The 22,618-nt window shown below is 43.0% G+C and overlaps 1 protein-coding gene across 8 annotated transcripts in view; it reads right to left on the minus strand.

The window, feature by feature from the left end:
* Positions 1-11,646: 11,646 nt before the first annotated feature.
* The window catches only part of CRHR2 (corticotropin releasing hormone receptor 2), a 132,396-nt gene continuing 121,424 nt past the window's right edge, over positions 11,647-22,618 (minus strand). For all 8 annotated transcript variants that reach the window (XM_042817072.1, XM_042817075.1, XM_042817078.1 and 5 more), the window contains 2 exons: positions 22,222-22,263; positions 11,647-12,779 (listed from right to left, as the gene is read on the minus strand). In XM_042817072.1, coding sequence (XP_042673006.1) covers positions 12,639-12,779; positions 22,222-22,263 — 183 coding nt within the window. In that variant the 3' untranslated portion in view covers positions 11,647-12,638. The remainder of the gene's footprint in view (positions 12,780-22,221; positions 22,264-22,618) is intronic.

The raw sequence follows: 22,618 nt of genomic DNA on the forward strand, positions 1-22,618 counted from the left end.
TGCCACCCTTCATCAAGTGGAGCTCTGTGGAAAACTGTAGGTGTGATTCATCATTACTGTACATATTGTACTAATGTAAAAATGAGATGATACATCAATTAGGTGATCCTAGTGGGCCTAAACAGGTTCAGAATATGGGCTGTTTCTGTGTTGAGGAATAAAGGATGAATTATTTGACTGCTCAATGAGAATCTTTTCATTTTTAATAGAGAAGTCAATGTCGTAGTTCATGGAGCCCCAGACACTTGAGGCAGGATCTGTAAGAGGATGAGTGCTAGAACAGGTTGCCCAAGGAGGCTGTGGATGCTCCATCCCTGCAGGCATTCAAGGCCAGGCTGGATGTGGCTCTGGGCAGCCTGGTCTGCTGGTTGGCAACGCTGCACATAGCAGGAGGATTGAAACTAGATGAGCATTGTGCTCCTTTTCAACCCAGGCCATTCTACGATTCCATGATTCTATGAGTGAGTTGAGGCCACAGACTGCCCATTATTTTCCCTTGCATTGATTGAGCAGCTCAAAGGTAGATTTGCACATCACAGACATTCCACGTGACATGAGATGAATCTTTCTATCCAACAGCTCTGAGATATGGAGGAAAGTGATTGCTTAGAAACTGGACATGCTCTGTAGTGTTGTACACATGGACTTGGAATAGCATAGGGTGGTGAGGTGCTGGCACGGCTGCCCAGAGGGGCTGTGGTATGGGTGCCCCATCCCTGGAGGTGCTCAAGACTGAAATGGATGGGGCCCTGGGCAGCCTGATCTACTGGGGGCAACCAGACCCATGGCAGGGATTGGAGCCCAATGATCTCTAGGGTCCCTTCCAACCCAAGCCATTCTATGATTCTATGATTCTGTGATTCCATGATGCTATGATCTTATGATGGGAGCACTGTGCAAACTAAAAAGCCTGGACTTTCCCTGTAGAACTGTAAGTAGAACTGTAGAACTGTAAGTACCCACTGTGTTGATACTGTGAGAGGTCTACGTGACCATTGCGGAGAATGGAGATTAAGGCAAAATCAAGTTCAGTGAATACAGGTGCTCAGAGGAATGCCAGTCTGGATGTTGAGCCTGCTTGTCTGAACCAGAGGGAGATGATAAAAGATCTGATCATGACCTAGAGAAGAAATCAAAGAGAAAGCTTTGTGGTCATATATGGCTCTCCAGCAAAGTAGACGTGAGCACAGGCAAAACTGAAGCTGGATCAGTTCAAACTAGACTAACACAGCAGTATGATGATGATAATTATGACAATGCCATTATTTGCAGTAGTTAGAAACAATGTGGCAAATGCAGGTGAGATTAAGAATTCATCTGCGCTCAGCCTGCAGCAGTCAGACTTGGATATTTGGTTGGATATTAGGAATTATTTATTCTCAGTATGAGAGGTGATGCAGTGGCACAGGCTGCCCAGTGAGGTGGTGGGGTCACCATCTCTGAGGGTGTTCCAGAACCATGGAGATGTGGCACTGAGGGATGTGGTCAGTGGGCATGTTGGGGTGGGTTGGGTTGGACTTGGGGATCTCAGAGGTCTTTTTCCAACCTTAAAGACTCTGTGATTCTAAGAGTTGTATCATGGGGACAAGAGAGTCCTGGGTCCTTTCTGGTTGATAGCTGGGTGCTCCTGAAGGCTCCCAGCTGGCAAGATGGCACAGACATGAGTCAGTTAAACTCACTGATGTTTCCACAGGGCTACAGACATTTGGCAGCAAGAGATGGGGAAAAATATTCATATGTGAGAAGGAAAAGGTTTTTTTAAATTTCCACGTCTGACTATCAAATACTGCTGCCTGTGCATTTACTAATTCGTATAAAAACTTGAATTTCAATTTTCTTTCAATTTTCTGCTGAGCACTAATTGAACCAACTAATTATTCTTTACTTAGAGTGAATTTGTGCTGGCAAAACACGATGTAATTACTCTTGATCCAGGCTGTGTTTGCATTATCTAATAAACCCAACAGAGAAGACCGCAGCCAAATCCTGCACTGGGCAAATTGTGAAGCCCTGCTTTGTTTACCTTCTTGCACATGATAGATGCACAGAAGTTCACTGAAAACCACGGTCAGATGGAGATTGTCATGGCCAGTGTTTGAGATGGAAAGAGAGGGGAAGGCAGAGAGCTGGGGGTGGGGGATGCATGCACAGTTCATTGGTTTCTGAAAGTCAGAGAGTCCTCAGGATGCAGCATTAGATCCAAACACACTATAGCTTAGTCACGCATATTTGAATGCAGTCATTCTTTACTTATCCTCAGATGAGATCTGACGTCTAAACTTTTCTACGCAAGCAGAATCCGATATTCATTTATTCTTGCAGCCTCTACTGACCCTACAGACTGGTCTGACTTGCTCTAATACAGCTTCTAGGCTGAGGGCATCTACAGTCAGATGCATCCCCAACATCTCTGGGGAGAAAGATTGCTCAGGTAGAGGTTTCTGCACTTTAGCTGGGACGTAAGCAATTTTATTTTTTCATCCATGAGGCAAAGTGTTGAAATGCATTACTCAGGAAAAATGATGTGCATGGACTCTGCAAGTATCAGTAATCAAGTATTCATCAATAACACAAGAGATGTAATGCAGAAAGAGCATTATGTGTGCGAAACCTCCATGAAAGTCAATAAAATATTATATTATGTTCACTGTACTTGCTGCACAGTCTGGAATTTAAATGTAGAGAATAGCAGATAATGAACATGACAGGAGGTCAGATGTGAGGGTTGTTGCTTCCCAGTGGAAGTGCTTTGATGTTCACTTTGTTCTTCACTCTGAACTGTGAATGAGGGAATGTAATGATGCTGCTACTGAAATATTATTTGGTGGCTCCTGGGGAACAAGCACAGCAGGGCAGAGACTGTCCTACATATGGGCTTCAGGCTCCTTGCAGGGAAACACAGTGAGCAGGAACGATGGGCAATAGGTAGGTGCAGGAACATTGTGGAGGACATACCTGGAAGAACATGTGAGACCTGTGGGATCTGGTCCAGCGCATCCACGTTGCTGATAATGTCAGTGGGAGTTGTGTGCAGGCTCCTGGACCCCCAAACCAGAGGGCAGCCAGGTCCCACCTGCAGCTGCTGAGCCCCTGAAGGTGATATGCTGTTGTACTGCTGGAGAAGAGGCATTCTCTTGTCTCCATCTTGGGAAATATGCCCTTCTAACTTATCTGCTAAAGTAAGAAGTGGTATTTTTCATTTCTTGTGAGTAACTTGGTGGTAGAAAATCTGGTGATGGTGGGCTCCAGAGAGTGTCTTTTTCTGTTAGAACTGCAATCCCTCACAGGGGTGAGAGCCCAGCATGCAACACCTGCCTGTATAACAGAAAACATGATGGTGCCACACTGTACATTTCTTCATTACTTTGCCCCCTTCCCTGACACTGCTGTCTCATCAGATGAAGCCCAAGCCAGCACCAAGCCCACATCTGAGTTTGCATGTACTGGTCTCTTTGTGCTGCACTGTCCAGGATTAGTTGTCACAGCACGATGAGAAATAACTCTGCTGGCATTCCCTCTCCTTTCCCCAGTGCCATCCAAAGCTGTGATAAAATAACAAAATGAATAAAAGTCTTCATTTAGGACATGACAAAGGGAGGAAAATTGGATGACTAATTCAGGGTAATCAAAGCATTTCAACTGCAGATGAAGAGCAGAAGGTACAAGAGAGCCTAAATAAATCCAACATGGTTTTCTTTGGCTTGACACAAAATGATAGTGTCACATAGCACTCCTGATACAGAAAAGCCCTAAACAAGTGATTCACCTACGGGTATCTAATGGCTTTGGAGACCCACTCAGTCTCTGGTTTCCCACACTGTCAGCCCTGTGGATGTTTCAGATGCCATAGGCCACCTCAGGTGCCCTTGGCAGCTAAGTGTAGGCAAGTCAACCAGCTTCTGAGATGTAGCTTGAGAGACTTATCTTTGTACATGCAGGTATCTGTGATTCTGTGATCTACAACTCAGCCTCCAAACTCCTCATATGGCCAGCAGGAATATCACCTCTGAATAGCCAACACCAGTATAGGGTCACCCAATGGCCAACACCTACACATGGATAGTACGAGTCTTCTGGAGAGAGATAGGATCTGGACCAAGAGTGGGATATATGGGATTCTCAAGGGGTACACAGACACTATCTTTCCAACAAACTGCCTGTAAACAGTAAGTTGAGACAGTTTGATTGGGTTGTTATTCTGTATGGGAATAACCAATAAATAACACCATTCAAGATGATGCTGATGAGTCACTGACAGAGGAAAAACGTGCGATCCTTTCTTGCTGAAGCATGTTTCGGGAGCTTTGATGTATCTGTTTTTTAACTGCCTTTGACTGCACAAACTTTTGGTGTTATGCTGCAGATGGGACTGCTTGTAATCATTTCCCAAGGAGCCTGTCCTGTATGAATCATAAATGTCTTGTGGCTAGGAGCTAATATAATTTCAGAATGTGTGGGAAGGGCTGATTTATTGAAGGGGTCGCTTGATGAGGTTGAGGTCTGCAGAAGCTTGAGGCTTTCCTTTCAGTCCTTTGGAGTAAAGTGGGGGGAAGGGGGTGGCAGATTGAATCTGTTTCATTCCACATCTCTGCCTATGCGGGTTCAGCAGGAGGGAAACTACAACCTTCCTGGAAGATCTTTGAAGTTGGAAACTTTGATAAAATGCAACATTTTGTCTTTACTGCTTCGCAAGCAGCTTCCCAATATTTGTCAGTGCTGACAAAAGCAAAAATGCTTTGACAACCTCTATACACTGAGAGGGGGAAATGAATGAGGATGAGCAAGCAAGCTGCTGTTAACAAGGTGAAGTCTTGCCTGGAGGACAGCATGCTTGTGGAGATGTACTGCTAGTCAAGGATATGAAGCACTGAGCATGGAAAACGTGCGAGGAGAATAATCTCAAAGGTTCTACAATGAGAAAATACAAATCTGAATCACAACCTTCAAGCAACTTCATTGGTTATAGCATTGGACGTTTGTTGTCCCATGCTACTCATCCCAGGCAATGAACTTCCCTTGCACATAAGGAGCTTCCCATGACCAACACAAGAACATCACTGCCTATTCCAGCTCCAGGACTACTTTCCATGGAGTTTCCTATGCCTTCCGACCATTCAGCATTTGCCACGTACTCAAGCTAGCTAACAAAATCCAGGAGAAAAAAAGTCTTGGATGCATTAAGAGTGTGCTGGGTGCCATCTGGTAGGAGGGAGGAGGAGGAGCTCTGTAAAAAGCTAAACATTATGCTTCTCTAGTGAAATTTGAATGCAAGACAAATAAAACCACACTGTATAGTACATGAAGAAGGAGAAATTATGTGACCAAAGCTTACTGACATTTTCCAGTGGCGCCAATATCTCTAACAAAAGACACTGTTACATGAGAGAACTGTGTAAGCCAAGCACGTCTGTATGTCCAAAGATGATGTGGCTTTTGGGTTCTGAAATAAATCTGTGTTTTCATAGCATCATAAAGGTTGGAAAAGACCTCTAGGACCTCTAGCCCAGCCCCAACCCACCCCCCATGCCCACTTACCATGTCCCTCAGTGCCACATCTACCCTCTTTTTGGAGAATGTTTTGTCACATGCTGGTTGGGCAGGTTGGGGAGGAGACGTAAGAGTCATGGTCACTGCAGTGCTACGCATCTCCTCCGTAGGCTGCTGACCTCCTGAAAGGAAAGCCACCACGAAGCATCCTGTTGGGAACAGGCAGTGCATGGCAGTCAGACTGACCAAACAACTGGTTAAACAGTTTTCATCTCTGATGTCTAAGGCAGAAAGGAAAGACCAGTTAGAATTTCCCATTTTCACAGGTCCATTTTAAAAGGTGTGGATGCGAGGATTAAGTCTGAAGACATTCATGTAAACATCTCAGCTTTCTCTGCTAACCCACAAATGCCAAAGAAACTGGGAAAAACAGAAGAAAGCAACAGGTAATGAATTTCCTTCTTATTTCACATAAGTAGTTTTGAAAATCCTTTCTCTCTCCCTCTCTAAATCTTGGTCAAATTTAGAATTTTTTTTTTTTTTTTTTTTTTTAAATGAAAAGCCAGTGTTTATACTGAGCTGTGAAATGCAGTGCTTAGTCACCAGGAACTGCATTTTGAACCACCTGTTTCCCTTCAGTTTTGTGAATAGCCTCAGCTCCTGTGAAATTCTCTTTCGGGAATGAGACACGAATTTGCTAACTATTGGGAAAATGTCAAGTTGTTCTGGTTCAGCCACAAACTGATCTGGGGGATGGATCTAGATATATAAGTGGTATCACCTGCACATACCAGCTCCTGCAAAACAAAAACACTGCCTACAGAAAAATCTGAAGAGAGAAAATAAAAAAAATTAAAAAAATAAAAAAAAAACAAGTGAAAAACAGGTTTTTTTGTATTTTCATATACACCACTTTATAATCAATGGATATTAAGATGATATAATCACAAAAAGAACAAGAGAGGGAGGCAAAGTAGACTAAGATAATGAGAGAATAAACGGAAGGCTTACCCGTATGCTAGGCTCACCTACAAACACCAGAAGAGGGGATCTCCAGACAAGATCCTTCCCCACCGGTAGCCAGCTCTTAAATAGGTCTAGGAGGGGGGCTGCCAGGCTCCAGCCCTTCCAGCAGCACAGATGAATTGCCTTCAGCTGTGCTCCTCTGGCTGACTCATGGCTCGCCTCAGGTGATCAATCAGAGGTTCAGGCTGTGACTCAGTAGTTCCCACACAACCACCATCAAAGAAATCTAAAATGACTTTGGGAAAAAGTACAACGCTGCTCCTGTCCCTTGCTGTTTTCCCAAGCTGTAAGACTATGGGTTCAAAAGCTCAATTCAGATCTTCAAAGCTCTCAGTGGGTCAGACAGAACTGATCAAAACAGAAAAGCAGTAAATCTTTGGCTGCAGTTAGTTATTTCTGTCCATGCAATGGAGCTTGGGAGCTTTCTGCCATACAGACGGCTCGGCACTCAGCCTCACGGCTGGGTTTGTCCAAAGGGACACAGCCATGTCCAGCACTGCATGCTGAGCTCCAGCAGAGCCTTTCTGTCCAGTTCATGGGACATTTCTACTTGTTGCTGAAAGACATGCACACACCAAAGGACTGACCTTAGGAATTCTACGCTTCTACGGTTCTAAATCTGATAGGTGCTCAGCTCCACCAGAAATCAAGGAGAATTGATCAGGCATCTCAGCCTATGCAGAGATGTCTGAAAGTCCCATTAGGTGTCCATCTGCATGCCTAGATCCAAACACCGGTTGCTAGCTTGAAAAATTATTTATTTTCACATTATTTATGAGCAACAGTGTGTTCATCAACCGCTCCTAGCAGGGCTTGTTGTTAGCACAATGGACAAAACTCATATTTCTGCTGTCTGTGATGAGTCACCGCTCTGACCCAGAGCTGTATGCCAGGTTTCAGATGTGCACTGAACTGTACACCTCTCCGATTATTATATTTTCTGTATTTTGGTTTTGCACCTTGAAAAAGAGCCCATGCTGCGTTAGGAGCTGGATGTTTTACGGACATCCACCAAGGGAGGTCTGTGCCCCAGAGAACTTCTAAGTGCTCAGCTGGACAAAGGGAGGAAGAAGCCAATAAAGGAAAAAAAGAAAAGAATCTTCCTTGGAGTGACACCAAAAGTCTGCAGAAGTGGAGGAGAGAGTGCACAGGGGTCCTATTCCCAATTTAGCACTTACTTGCTTTCTGAGAGTTTCTTGCTCTGTGAGTCATCCTCTAGCCACAAGACATCTTCTTAAGTAAGCAACAGGATTATAAAAATGTGTGCTTCTATATATACATGCAAACAAACTGAGGGCCAAGAAAAGGCATCATTAGCTATTCAGAGTGAACTCCAACCTTCCCTCGAGTGTTGCTATTGTGGCAACACAGTACAGGATGAGTAGTTGGTGGAGTTGTGGTTTGTTTGTTTGTTTTCATCTCCCAGAATGACGTATAATCTATCTTTTAACTGAGGAGAGGCTCTTCATGACCTGATGGCTTATCTGAAATGCATGCACACACTGAGAATGGAGAAATTCCCAGCCTGGATAGTAGGCAAGGAGAAGAGAATGGCAGGGATGCCCATAACCATGAAATCACAGCAATCAGCAGGTCTCATAAACAATTCTGGAGCCAGGCAGCACTCAGGGTGCCCCAGGGGTCCTCACTGGCTTGGTTGTGTGCTGCTGTTGAGTCGGCTAAAATGCTGCTTTCCTTGTGCTAGGGAGAAACAACCCCTGCTTCAGACCCTGAAGAGGATTATCTAGTGATTCAGTACCCATGGATGGATAAGGCTGTGAAGCAGTGACTGCTTTAGCTGACCAGTGAGTGAATTCCTGAGCTGTAAGCCAGCAGTCAATGTGTATGGCCAAGGTCAAGCTGAGTCAACCCCTAAATCACAAGCAAGACATCTGAAGGATGTTCAGAAGTTTCCACCATCTACATGTGCTCTCAGGCTGGATGTGGCTGGTGAGCACCAGGATGAGCCAGGTTAGCTGTGCTCCCTGCTCAGCCTGGATCAGGCAGCTCATTAGCAGCCATGCCAAAAAAACACTACTGGATTCTGAGCAAAGCATCCCTGCAGAGTGTTGTTGCTGTTTCATATGACCTTGCCAGCAGCTTTATAATTTGCCAGTTTTCTCCCCCAGAAGACGAAATCACTCATTTGGCACACGCTGATACCCAGAGTGCAATTAATGGCTTCAGCCTCTGACATGGCCCTGTGCAGCCTGGGAGCACTGAGGAGAGATGTGTCAGAAGGGTCAGATGTTCATTTCACAGCCTTGGAGACAGCGGAGCACTGATACCTTTAATGGAAGCTGGCCTGCTCGTTAGCATATGGGGAACTCATTAAAGTTTTATGAGTTCTTTTTTAAAGCTCTGGCTTCTCATAGTTGAAGGTCACTACAGCAGTGCTCTGTGGCAATTATACTAATCGGAAGCATTTTCCTCCTGCTACGTTAATTAGCACGTGGAGAAATGTAAGAAACTGATGTAAACCTCAACGCAATAATAACTCCAATGTGCATGTTTTTGTTTTAACCACATGTTTTTTTACCAGTCCACCATTTGTAGGTGTGCTTTGTTTTCCACAAGTTTCTCCGGAGATGCCAGCTATCTTCCAACTGTTCTGCATTAGATGAGAAAAGGAATGAAATGAACTAATCCATGAAAATCTGAAGGATTTCAGTGAAGTCTTCAGTGAAGAAGTTTGTGAACCTACAACAACCTTTTTGCATGGGTAAATGCCACTTTCTGGGTGGGGAGCTCGGAGGACTGCGATCTCCAAAGTATTGGCTGCTCTCCACGAGCTAAAAGGAAAGTCTATGGGGATTGTTTGATGAAGCAAACTCCTGTTTGCAGAACAGAACATGTGAGGCAGCACAGGGCTGTCCCAAACCTCCTCTTCTCATGTCTGCTACTGTTGGGATGCTGGGAGTGCTGAAGAAGTTTAACTCCTCTGTATGCTGAAGAGGAGCCTTGGCACTGCTGCTGCTCAGAGCCTGTTCCCCATTCTGGGCAGACTTCTCTAGAGGACATCGCCTATTTGCTGTGTTCATCCTTGAGACCTTCTCCAGGGGACACTGCCTATTTACTTGAGACCTCAACATCTTCACCTGAGCAGAGTCACCCTGCAGAAAGCAGTGGTTCCTTCTTTCTTCCTCTGGTTCTTAAGCCACATTGACCTTGGTGCCCTGGAAGTACATCCTTCAATCTCCCTGCCCAGGCAGGTGGTGGAGTCACCAACCCTGGCAGTGTCCAAGAGGCATCCAGATGAGGTGCTACAAGACGTGGTTTAGTAGCTTAGTGGGTAGTAATGGTGACAGGGGGATGGCTGAACTAGATGATCTTGTAGGCCCTTTCCAACTTTGTGATTCTATGATTTCCCAGTGTACAGACATGGTCTCAGAGAATGGTTCCATGCCTCTTTCTTTTTCTCATCATCCAACAGAGTGCCCCCAGGCTTGCTGTGTCTTTCAAAATGGCAGATCTTCATTTTCTTCTTTTTTGGCATTTTGACCTTTGAAAACCACTCTGCTGTGATCTGGTGGCTAGCACAGTCCTTATGTGCTCCCATGGAACGGCTTTTATCAGTGCTTAACGACCATCTATCTGTTCCAGGTGCAGAGGGTTTTTACTGGTATCTCCTGGGGGCTGGAGCTCAGTCTGGAAGCAAAAGACATCAGAGAAGGACACCATGTGCCATGCACTTCAAATGGCGTTTGCCACCTGACACAAATCTCTTCAGTATCAAACACAGTCCCTAAGCTGATAGCCTCGCATCCATGGAACTGCAGTGCAGCATTGCTGACTCCCAGAGGCCGCAGTCAGGAGGACACAGGATGTCCTTTCCACTGCGAGCTGGAAGGGGGGGGTGAAAAGGCTGAAATAACATCAGAAAGAAGCAATTAGTCCAGATCCAAAGTGAGCTTACACTTGTTCTCACATGGCATTTAGCATGTGTATTATCTGCAACACTCAGCGCTGCAAGCTTTTTCCTGGAAGAGCTCTTAGGAATTCTGTTTCAAGTGCTTCAGTTCACGGATGCTCGTTTCCATAATAACTCAGTAAAACCAAGAAACCTTCTTTTCTTCCTGAACAATATGCTGTAAATCTGATGTATCTTTTCTGCTTTTGTTCATATACACAGACATACATTCACCCACGTGCAAACAGATGTGCAGGTACCGATGCATACACTGGTATGCAAAGACACACAATTTGTCACTCCATCATATCCACAGCCATTTTCCTGGCACACTGAGAGTTCTCCTACTGATCCAGAAGGCACATCTGAATCATCCCAAATCCACACGTTGAGTGATTATTTTGTTGAAGGGAGATAGGGGAATGAAAGGTATTGCAGTATCAGGGAGTCTTGCGTAAAGCACATGAGACCTGATTCATCTTTGCACCCTTACCGAGAGAAAGCAATGGAAGAAGCTTCTTCTGAAGACAGAGCATGAGCAAATTTCCAAGCCCCCCTGATGTGCACTGAAAGAAATACAGCAGCTACAGCATGCTCATGCTCACTCCCTTGTTAACAGTAGTACAGCTTGAGAATAATTCAGGGAATAATGTTTAGAGATGGAGATGAAGCACCCTCACTGGGCAACCATCCCACTGCTTGAAGGTGTCTCCATCTACGTGCTGATGTTAAATGCTTGGTGAGTATTTACTGTGAGTGAAAATAAGGCATCCTGGAAACAGCCCTGAGAAGATTGCTATGAGGTTGGTACCCTAAGTAATTTAGCACTGATGCACTGCAGTGGTTTACTGTAAGGTTGTGAAAGCTGAGGGGCTATTGATAGAGACATTATTTCACTTCTTCAGGTGCCAGACGTCTGGGTTTGGTCTGGACAATATGGATTTGGAGTCAGCTGTATTGATTACTGCACTCCTGCTAAAGTTTGGGCAGCTCACAGAGTGTAAGACTTATTTCTTTAGCCACACCATGCAACTAGAAAGAAGCATGACTAACAACATCTAGGTTCAGATCTGGCAATTCTTCGGTTGCAGTTCTGTCCCTGGACTCCCCAGATATTATCCTGAAACTGGATTTCTTTTTTTATCTTGGATACAAGAACAATCTCAAGTCTACAGTTAGTCAGGGCTCATTTTTCTTCCCAGATTAAAGAAAATGATGCCTGGTTTTATTGAAACCAACCCAGAGTAGTGTTTATTATTGAAAATATACAGTATTTCTGAACATCACATAAAAAGCCTAGTAGATACAACTGCTCTAGTTCAAAATGCTGAGTAGATAATCTTTGTGCAGCATAGAGCACTATCTTCAGAATGCAAACATCCTCTTCTCATGGTTGTTTTTTACAGTGCTTCCCTTTTCTATTTTTTAAACCCAGAAATCATGTCCTGCTGCCCTTCCCCAGCCCAATCCTCTTAGCTAAAACCAAACACTTCCCAAAGGCTACTTACATTGTGTGGAAAACACAGGGGTGAGAGGGTTAAGAATACTTTATAGAGCTATCAAGAGATACTGCTGTCCTTTTCAACATCTTATGCATGAACAGGGCACGGTTCTTGCAAGGCAAAACACCCCATGTGTAACAGTCCAGCAATGCCCTGGACAACTCCCAGTCTATCAAAGGGAGAAATGGGGAAGGTAGATAAATTCGGATTCTTCACAGCATTTCTCAGATACTCTTTTTTTGCAAAGAAGAAACTTCTACAAAGAACCAACGAGATAGGCTATCTACACACGAAATCTGTTGAAATCACTGGGATCCAATGTACAGGGTAGAGATGGGCAGAGTGTCAAAAATAGTTTTGTTCGCCACACTATGGGAGGGAAAAACAAAGAAAAAAAAAAATAGAGAATGAATTTATTGTTCCTGCCACTGTGCTGTTTTAGACTGTGCCGTGGACTTCCTCGAGGTGCAGTCAGTGTTAAATCTCTTCTTTGAATCTGCTTTGCCACCCCTTCCTCCAGGAGGCTTTTGCCTGGTTGTCTTAAAGCAGCATCATGAACGCGGGAAATGAGAGTCCACAAAAATATGACGGGCACCTCGTTGCCGAAAAAGCGCAGTGCAGTGTAAAGGAAGAGAGTCTGAAGAAAGGGGTTTGGGGAGACTGAAGAAAGAACCCTGAAGGCCACCAGGTGGTGCAGACATGTGCAGGGTGTATCACACAGCTGCGGTCTGTTTGATGCTATGGAAGCTGATCCGTGTTGGGGATGTGGGGATGGACATGGCACGTGCCACACGCACTCGGAGCGAGTGATGGTCCTGCCAGCGGTGCCATCTTTTCCTGGCAGCAGAACGGACCTGGTGAAAAAAGAAAAAGGAAAGGACGTGAACGCACGGAATAAACGGGTGTCCTCAGTGAAGGGACACCATACAGCACCGAGAAACATGATGACAGCTGTTGAGCCACTGGAACACAGGGCTTGATTCGGATTACTACATGTGTGCATCCAGTTCAGTCAGTACTCTCCTGAGCACTGCGCTCAGAGGAAAGTGGGTTTCTCAGACCTCGCCTCTCATATCTGATGTCTCAAATGTGCCAGAGCATTTCAAATGGCAATACGTATCTAAGATTAAGACAGTTAAATCAAGCCCTCAGAATGGATGGTCCTGATGGTTGTCTTACAGAGACCTGTCGCAGGCAGTTGTCTCTGCTTTCCTTGTATATGATGGAGAATCCCAGACCATCTAAGTGAACACGGGCATCTACGGTGCAGACATACCTGAGCCTGTGGGCTCCCAGTACAGTCAACGGAAGTATCATCCTCCAGCAGATACTTAGAACAGGCTAGATGAATCCTAAGTGTGTATTTTTTTGCATAGACCATAGAGGGAGCCCAGGGCCTCTAGCTGGAATATGCATGTATATAAGCAAGAGACAGACAGCAGGAATCCTAAAACATAATGGGTGAAAAGGCTGGAAATGCTCCTAACACCAAATGTAACTTTTTTCCTGCCAAAACACTGGCAGACAAGACTCAAAGTTAGAGCCTGAAATAAAGTAATTAGACCAGTTTCTGGATATTCCTCTTGATCTCTATTACTATAGGATCTCCTACTGAACTTACTGTTGAGTCTCAATTCAGTTCCCTAACCTAAGCAGCCAGGTAAGTCTTCAAAATTACAGTAGGTATTATACCTCAGCTATCAACCCCCAATTCTCTTCCTGACCAAGAGAGAACCACTCAATATGTCAAAAGTCATGACTCATCTTCTCCTAAAGCAGATCTTCTCCAACCCTGGTGATTCTATGATTCTGTGATTCCCGTTTCTTTTGAAGGTTGTATCCTGTCTTCCGGTGCTGTGTGAAGCCTATTTGAAACATGAGGAACTCACACTCACCAGACCCATCTCAGACCAGCTCCAACGGGCTGTCTGTAATGGATGCTCAAATGAGTGGATGAGCTCCAGTAGAAGGGAATTCCTCACCCAAACCTGACTGTGAGTATGAAGTGTCTCAGATGAACAGGAATGATGGATGACCTGATGGTTAAAACATACAGTCTATAAGCACGGCATAGGAAGGGAGGAACTGCACTCCATTTCTCAGCTGATTTCAATCCTATCATTTCCTGGTAGGCTTTCAGAGAATTGTATCTAAGTGCCTGTAGCACTTAGGAACTCCGACCCCTCATCCCCAGCTTTGCTTGTGTATCACAGAATCATAGAATATCTCCAGTTGGAAGTGACCCATGAGGATGAAATACACCCCATTTTTTGGATGGCAAGTATCAGTCTGGAAAACAGTTTTGCAATTGCACCCTTAGATGTCTTGTCAAGGGAATCCTGAAGCTGGAAATGTGAATTTTCTACCAGAGTCCTTCTAGAAGGTGCAGATTGGGCAAAAAGGACCTGAGGATCTCTTTCTTTGGTTATTTTCTTGGTTTTGTGTGAGCTGTGCTGCTTACTCTGTTCTACCTGGAGTGGCAATGGGGTACTTCTTTCTGCTTCTGGATTTAAGGGTATGTAGTACATACCATAGGGGCCCTAATACATCATGAACATGCCAGGGGGATGCGTATCATCTGAAAACTTCATACATAGTCTTGGTCTTGGCCAATTATTTATGCCTTCAATGCAGTCAATGCAGAAAGAAAGATGTTCCCCCAAAGGAGGTGATTTAGATATGGGGAATTAAATTAGTTCAACTTGTTCCACTGAGTGCAAAACTATCTCAGCTAGATGTGGGGCACCTAAGGCAAATGCTATTAGTAAATATGTAAAGTGTCACAGGGTAACTAATGTCTTGAAAGAGGGATGGCGGCTACTGAATGCTCATTTCTCCTCATATAACACTGAGGTTTTGTTAGAAAAGGTTTTTTTCCCATTCTGTAAGTGTGAAATTCACCCCTTTACAGAGAGCCTGGGACCCACTTAACTCCTTCAAGGTGGTCCTCTGGGAGCATTTCATGGGGCCAAGGAAAGGAGGAGCGACTTCATGCGCTTTTGTGTTTCTGAGCAACTTGTGTGAACAGGTACTTACTCAGCCAGTGAAGCCAGATTAGATTTATCATTTGAGCTTCAAACCAATCAAGTCATAAAGAGACACCTGGAGATAAAGATGTGAGTCTAAACAAGCAGTTGTCTGAATGCTGTTTATGACACGGTTTGCTTATGAGCTTTGAGATAGGATAAAGAGTAGTAACAAAAGTGCTGTCTTGTGCAGTTGGAGCCATTCCTAATGGTCTGGGCATATGAAAATACACTCTGCACTTACAAGGCTGAGTGAAAGTTGTTTTTTAATGGGAGAATAAATCATTGCAATTAGGATGTGAACAAAGCAGAAGCAGAAATGGTTAAGCTTGAATTTATCTCTTAACTGAACTCAGACACAAAAAGATTGCTTAACTTCAAGTCAGAAAAGAAGAAATAGGGCTGTGACTGCTCCAATAACATTTATAAAAAAAAAAAGGAAAAAAAATCTATTATACAGGGAGAGAAGTAGAGCATAAAAAGATAAAGCAAAGTAGCATCTTCAAAGCCAGCAGTTAACTGTGAGAGGCACTACTCCAATTCATTAAGCATTTGTAAAGTCAATACCAAATCCCAGAGTCAGCACTAGCTCCTCTATGACCCAAAATTAACAGCATTAGCTAGCAGCAGTCAAAAGAAGTATGTAGATTATCATCAGTGTTTAAAGCCTATCAAGCAGCCTCGTAAATAAAATTATAAGCTTCATCCCTGTGCAACTTTAGTTGCTTGACATGGCAAAGTTTCTCCGTGCTGCTCAGCAAACAGCTCAGTTCTGTCTGACTCTGTCATTTTTTTCCCAATAGCTGCTCCCTACTACTTTAAACTCTGCATTTTGCCTATTATGAACAATAACAGTTCCCAAATGTGTGTTCAAATCAGATTTACCATCATTCTTCTGCCTATGGAGTGTGGGCACTGTTCTCCTTGGGCTTGTTTTTGGACAGTGAAGAGAGGGAATTTGGGTGATGGAGAGACAGATGTCAGAGGGTGGTGATGGCTGGATTGCAAAACTGAGGAGCTTTCAAACCTTGAGATCACATACGAAAACCACTAAAATTCACATCTGGTCTGAAAAAATTGTCAAAAAAATTTCTCAATGAAGAAGCCGTGACAGCATATAATCCCCTTGGGGTATGGAGGGGATGTAGTCAAAACAGTCTGCAAAACTCAAAGGAAACATGGTAATAAAGCCTGTAATTTTGCACAAAAAGGTGCAGATAGGTCCCTCAAATAGCCAACATCACACTGCTATTTTATGTACCAAAGTTTCTCTTTCTCCCTCGAAATTACCCATTTTAAGTGGTTTCCAGCTGTATTTTTCTTTTTTCCAAGAATCTTTAGCAGCATTCCTGTACATTCTAGTAACAGGGTCATACTTCTACAGCACTTGCCAGACTAAGACACAGAAGTTAATTTCCAGAGATCACAACAGTGTGATTTCCTTTTAATGTATATAACAGCTCAAGAAGACATCAAATTCTGACTAGCTGAAAAGATTTGTTGCACGTTTCGTGCAGGAGGTAAATGCTGCTCCCTTTTTCTGAGCCTGCTAAAAAGCAGAACCAGACACCTGAGGGGAAGGCCATGAACGCTATCAACCCAAGGCACAGCTATGTGCTTTTGTCATGGAGTGCTCTCTGACAGCAGATAAAGCAAAATAAGGTTTGGAAGGATCTTTAGATGAGTTCCTATTCTTCCCTATGCTTTGGCTCATTCTTCTCTGCTTTGTAGGACATCAGTCTGAGGAGACCTAATGGAGTCACAGGTGGTTTTCTGTGAAGGTGAATTTCTTCCAGAACACACTTGGGTGAGGAGATGGATATAAGGAGGAGACTGTAGTAAACTGTGGCCTTATGGTCCCAAAGGGAAGGCTTTATTCTTTCACTTGACTTTATATTGACCAGTCATCCTTGGGGACATTTAGCAGTAGTGCACATATATATTAGTAGTACTAATTGCTGGGCCACTTTGTTGAAAAAGCAATAATTGTGGAAGATGGAATTAAATTTTAGCCCTCAAAGTCCAGCCCTATATTCATATTTATTCAGTGCTTTAAAGGAATGTTTAATGCATGTCTTTGGGTTGGGAATGATTAATGTGAAGGCTGCTTAGATTGATGGGCTAACCATTTAGGTCATGATTCATAGCTGGCTATTATAATGAATAGTCTCCCAAGATGATCAGATCAAAGTAAGCCACTTTGAGCTTAATAGATTTTGAGAGACAGATGGTGCCTGGGTAAAGGGCCAATATATAAAAGAAATAAATAAACATATTTATCCTCGACTTGCATCTAGTTGTGAGAATAAATTACGGTGCCATATAATGAAGTAACTTCTACTCCTCTTTAGGAATAATTGCTTTCTTTCTTAAATGTTAATTTATAGTAGATCCTTGGTTTTGACCTGATAATACTAGAATCTGCTTGAGCTGAGAATTCACTCTTTGCAGGATAATTTCTGACACAGCCCTTGCTAGTTCTGCATTCTACCAGGAATGGCTGGAGATAAAGGACAACCACCTTATTACAGATAAAGGATTCATGAATTGTAGAATTAGAAGGGACCTCAGAAGGCTTCAGGTTTAACACTATGATCAAAGCAAGACCAGCGCAGAATTTATGTCCAGATTAAACAATTTTTCAAGGCCTTATCCAGTCATTTTGAATATATCCAAAGATAAACGTCACAATACACCTCTTGACCTCTCTTCAAGTGCTTACCCATCCTCAGTAAGATCTTTTCTCACAATGTTTGATCAGGATTTGACTCATTTCTGTCATTCAGTTCGATAGTGGGGACTTCTGTGTCTATCCATTCATCAAGCACTATCACTTCATAAACGAGGGTCATTTTCTCACGTCACCACCTCCATTCCTAAGCATCTTGCTGTGGTACAGTGTTATTATCTCCTATTATGGTTGTGAGGTTTTCCAAGGATCACAGAACTTTCTCAAGAGTCAACTCCGATGGTCATTGAAAATTACATGGAGCATTCAGCAACTATTAGATATTCTCTGTAGGCAAGGATCCTTCCCCTTCAATGATCTTGTTTCCACCACGCTTTTGATGAGGTAAGAGGACTGGAGTAGGGCCTATAGTGAAGTTCTCATTCTTCTGAAGGGTTACCAGAAGCTGACCAGAAATACTTTATTTCATTTTGGGAGGAAGGTGAAGCATCTGAGGTCTGATCTCCTGCTCTTTAGACTGCAACCAACAGCAGCTGCAAGACCAAGGCTAACAGATTCCTACAGGCAGGTATATTTGGAATACGAAATATAATAATTGAACTCTTTTACCTCTCTTTTCTCTCTCAGGAAAAGATCATTGCTGGAAAGGAGGTCTGGATACCACAGTGGAAAGAAAGCTAGAGGGAAGACCCATTTTCTTTAAAGATATTTTATCAGGAATCAATTAATAAGCTAATAGAAATGCTGCCTGTGAGCAGAAGCTACTAAGAAGCCTGGAGACAAAAGTACAAAGAACCCCCAGATGAGCAGTGAGCCTAGAGATGAACAGTGATTAAATTGCTACAGAGCATCGCTATGGCTTCCCCAATGCTCCCCTACGCAAAGCCCATGGGCTATGAAGCCCAATTAAACTGTCTTCACTGATTAGTTGTTAGGCCTCCTAAGTGAGCTTCTTCTGGGAATGAAGTTATAACAAATATTTTTCCTGGATTTCATGTAGTGAAAAGCAAGCAACTCTAAGGATCCTCCACATATGTCTAGAACCTTCACCAAGACTTTTTGTAATTTCTGATCTGGCTGTGACCTCGATAGGTAGTGATGTTTTCTTTCAACATTCACTCCTGAAGATTACTGTCAGAAAAATAAGATGTGCCCTGGGAGATTCTTCCCACGCTACACATCCCTCTAAAAAACTTCAATTAAACACACACTATCAGTTACTGGATGAATTCACTGCAGAGGCTAAAGACACGATGTAGTGAGTTTTATAAATCTGTACGCTCATCTGTACTTACATGAAGATGAAATAACATGAAAGCATAACACTGCTTATACACTATTATATTGTTACAAGCAAAAGGATCTAGATAGAATAAATTTCAACTCAAAAATCCTAAATATTTTTCAGTGAAGTGCAGTAAGAATCGTCCAGTGTTCTGCAAAAGTGTATTCCATTCAGTACAGCTTCATGACAACACCACCACCTTATGTAAAGCTGAATTCAGCACTGAGATCATCAGTTTCATAGTTTGTTCTTCTCTTCAGTGATTCCACTGCAGAACTGTCAGACCAAAGCACTGCAAAATCAAGGCCAGGACCTTTTATGGTGAAGTCTTGTATTACATATGTACCATCTTCAACTGAAGTGCTGGAGGTGCCTTCTCCAACTGGAAATTAGAATTATTCAAGTAATACATCTTGTGTCATGTCTCTGATCTGGGGCAAATGAGCACACAAGGAGAAACAAATTTCTGCTCTATATCATAAGGACAAGTTGGTTTAAATCTGGGGAGGCTACAAGATGTTACACAGCAAAAACTCCTTCCTGCTTTCTCTTTTGCCAAATGTAACAGGTAGAACACTGACACCAAAAAAAAAGACAGAAACTTTGGTGTCATCTGTGATCCATATTGTGAGTGCTACTGCCAATGGTTGTTAGCTCTCCTATAGACAATTACTGGCATCAGTGTCAAATATGAAATGGCAGAGATGCAGCTGAGATCACAGCATTATTAAAGCTTTAAATTAATGTATTTTCTACTCTTTTGCTTGTGTCATAATTAAGAGTAGGACAGGCATTGCGTGGGCTGAATAACCTGCTGAAGACTATTACGTGCATTCAAAGCACCCAAGTCTGTCATAACTGGAGAACTTGAAGTATTTATTATAAACTTCTGAGATAGCAAATCATCAGCCCATCTATCACACAGATAGGAATATCAGGTTGATTGAAGAGATGATAATTCGTCAGGGCTTCGGTGATATTTATAAAGATTTCGTGCAGTTCTACAAGGAGGAAATTTATGAAAGTTCTGCAATCATAATTCCATATGAATATTTATGCAGATTCACTTCTCCAACAAAAGTCTTCGTAGCATGGCACTCATCATGTTATGCAGTTAACTATTCAATGAGCCAAATCTGATGTGGATTTTACTTATGGTGCTGGGAGACGGAGTGGCATTCCCTTCATCACTGCTCCTACTGGGGATGACTGTCAGAGGGCAACTGAAGTCAGGACAACGCAAATGGTATTATGGTACTTCTTTTCCAATGCGATGCCACTAGCATGGACTAAGAAATACAGACACTGCATATCTAACTGAGCAATAAGTAAAGGCTGGATGTTGTGTTGAGGGACATGGTTTAGTAGGAGCTATTGGGAATAGGTGAACGGTTGGACTGGGTGATCTTTTAGGTCTTTTCCAACCTTGGTGATTCTAAGTCAATATGGCATTCACTGCTGAGACATGGAAGTTAACAAGAAGGAGAAGCTCTTTTACTATGCTAACCACCAAGGCCCTCATCTGTGCCTTTGGCTGGCAATTCGAAGGCCTTTCCCTTCGCAAGGAGGTAAGACACAGCATAATGGCAAAGTTTTGCAATGGGATGTGATGTGGACTTCAGAATGCGATGAGAGAAACATCATCTGTTCTTGGAATGCTTTTTGAGTGCGTGGAGATCTGGGGAGGATAGGCACTATCACCAGGGAGAGGTTTTATAACAGTGCACTATAAGATACAATCTTTTTCTGGGCAGAGGCACTGAAAACTCAAAAGTCTCTGAAATTTAATTGAATTTTCTACTTGTTTCTAAGCTTTGCAGATCTGAAGCTAGAACTGAGCGTGTAACTTCACCCTTTCAAATCCTTATGAATTTAAAATCATACCCATAATACCATAAGATGAGTCCACATTTCTTTTACTCTTTTGAAAGAGAAAATGCTGCAATATTTAGGAACTTAGCCTAAAGTTCTATCTCAAAAAAGCAGATATAATGGTTTAGCCAGTCAACCTGAATTTGCACAAGAGATGTAAACATGGATACAGGGAAGGTTTAGCTCACAACTTCAGCTGTTTGTAGGTGTCTGCACGGGAGCCAAATATCTAAGCAAGAATTAGAGTGAGTAGAGAGCTAGTCCATACTGTCAGTGAAGTCTAAAATTGCTTAAGTGAGCAAATCTATTGTAGACTATGCTGATGAGAAAGAGATTGTACTGATCAGTTTGAAGTAGTTGCACAGAAAACCCATTATATCCCCTTTGGTTTCCCACTGCCCACCCAGATGTGGATTTCTTACAGGTCATAAATCCCATCTGGTAGAGCCACAGGGATGACTCAAATACTTGACAGCCTCTCAAGTGACACTAGATACCCATTTCTGGGAAAATGAATCAAGACTCACATCACTCAAGTTGGGTATCTTAACCTTGAACTGACTACCAAAGAAGTGAAAAACGTAAATTGCAATGGTAGTGTGATATAACTGGGAAAATCACTGGTACAGAAATCCTTCCAGATCTGCTAGGTTGCTATCAAGGCATAGAGGAGAAACATAAATAATTCATACTGCCTTGTCTGATTATGTCTGAACTTCCTAACGTTGGAAGAGATGGGAAGTGGGCTCATGATCTTAGACAGTGATCTTCCAGATCTTCCAGAGAACTTTAACTAGACAAAGAAGATGTGTTAATGCAGATAAATCAGATGCAGGCATTGCAACCACAGAAAAAAACATAATTTTCTGAGACTTCAGGGTGTAAGTCAAACATTAATAGGTATTAGTGAAACATTCTTACATGAATATTAGTCCCCAAAACTAATCCAAAGTAGCACAGTGACCTTGTTCCCAACCCTTCTACAGCAGGGATTGTTCATTCAGAGAGAACCTCACAGAAAAGCTCACTCACCTCAGGATGGCATCCCTTTATAAAAAATGGGTCACCCTTAGCATAGTCCTTAACAAGAGCCCAGATGAGAAGTAAGGCTTATTTATGCCCAGAAATCGTATTTGGAATTACTGAGAAAATGGAAAGAAGTCTTAAAATGAGGAAAAAAATATATAATCTGGGAATATTTCTTTTCCTCTGCCCTTGCCTCCCAGTTGGAGCAGAATGGGTTAAAGCTTTCTGAACAAAGGACACTCACTAAGAGAGCTGGGAAATTCAGATGCACGTTAACAGAGAACAGACTGATGGGACTGCAGCCCCATGTGAAAACATCCCGTGTTGCACAAGCAAGCACTGAAGTAGGTTCCACCTCCTGAGAACTAATGGCACTGACAGCAGAGGACACTACTTACCTCACCGTTCAAGAAGCAGTAAAATACTGACACAAAGAAACCCTGGAAAGAACAGAAAACAATCAATTATTCGGTATTTGAACACGCAGATCTGGGGGCTGTGTTTTATCCTGGCATCATCCTGAGCATAAACACAACCTTGTTGATGTCTTAATGATCCTCTTACAGCCAGACAAAATCTTTGCCCTACAATTTCATGAGATTCCAGGTGTCTTGCAGCAAGCTCTTAAAACACGAGAGCTACAACCCAGACACTGATAGAGCAAATTATCCATCCAGATGTGCTAAAGCCTCTCTCCAGCTTCCAGCTGTCTCCCCCAAAATGGCAGAGTGGCAGAGCCCTTCACAGGTCCTGGGTCATGCCTGCCAACTCACTGCAGATGTCTTACATACCACA

This window comes from Centrocercus urophasianus, unplaced genomic scaffold, assembly GCF_019232065.1.
Source record: "Centrocercus urophasianus isolate 14NV4802_14NV808 unplaced genomic scaffold, USGS_Curo_1.0 seq_16, whole genome shotgun sequence".
NCBI classification, from domain to species: domain Eukaryota; kingdom Metazoa; phylum Chordata; class Aves; order Galliformes; family Phasianidae; genus Centrocercus; species Centrocercus urophasianus.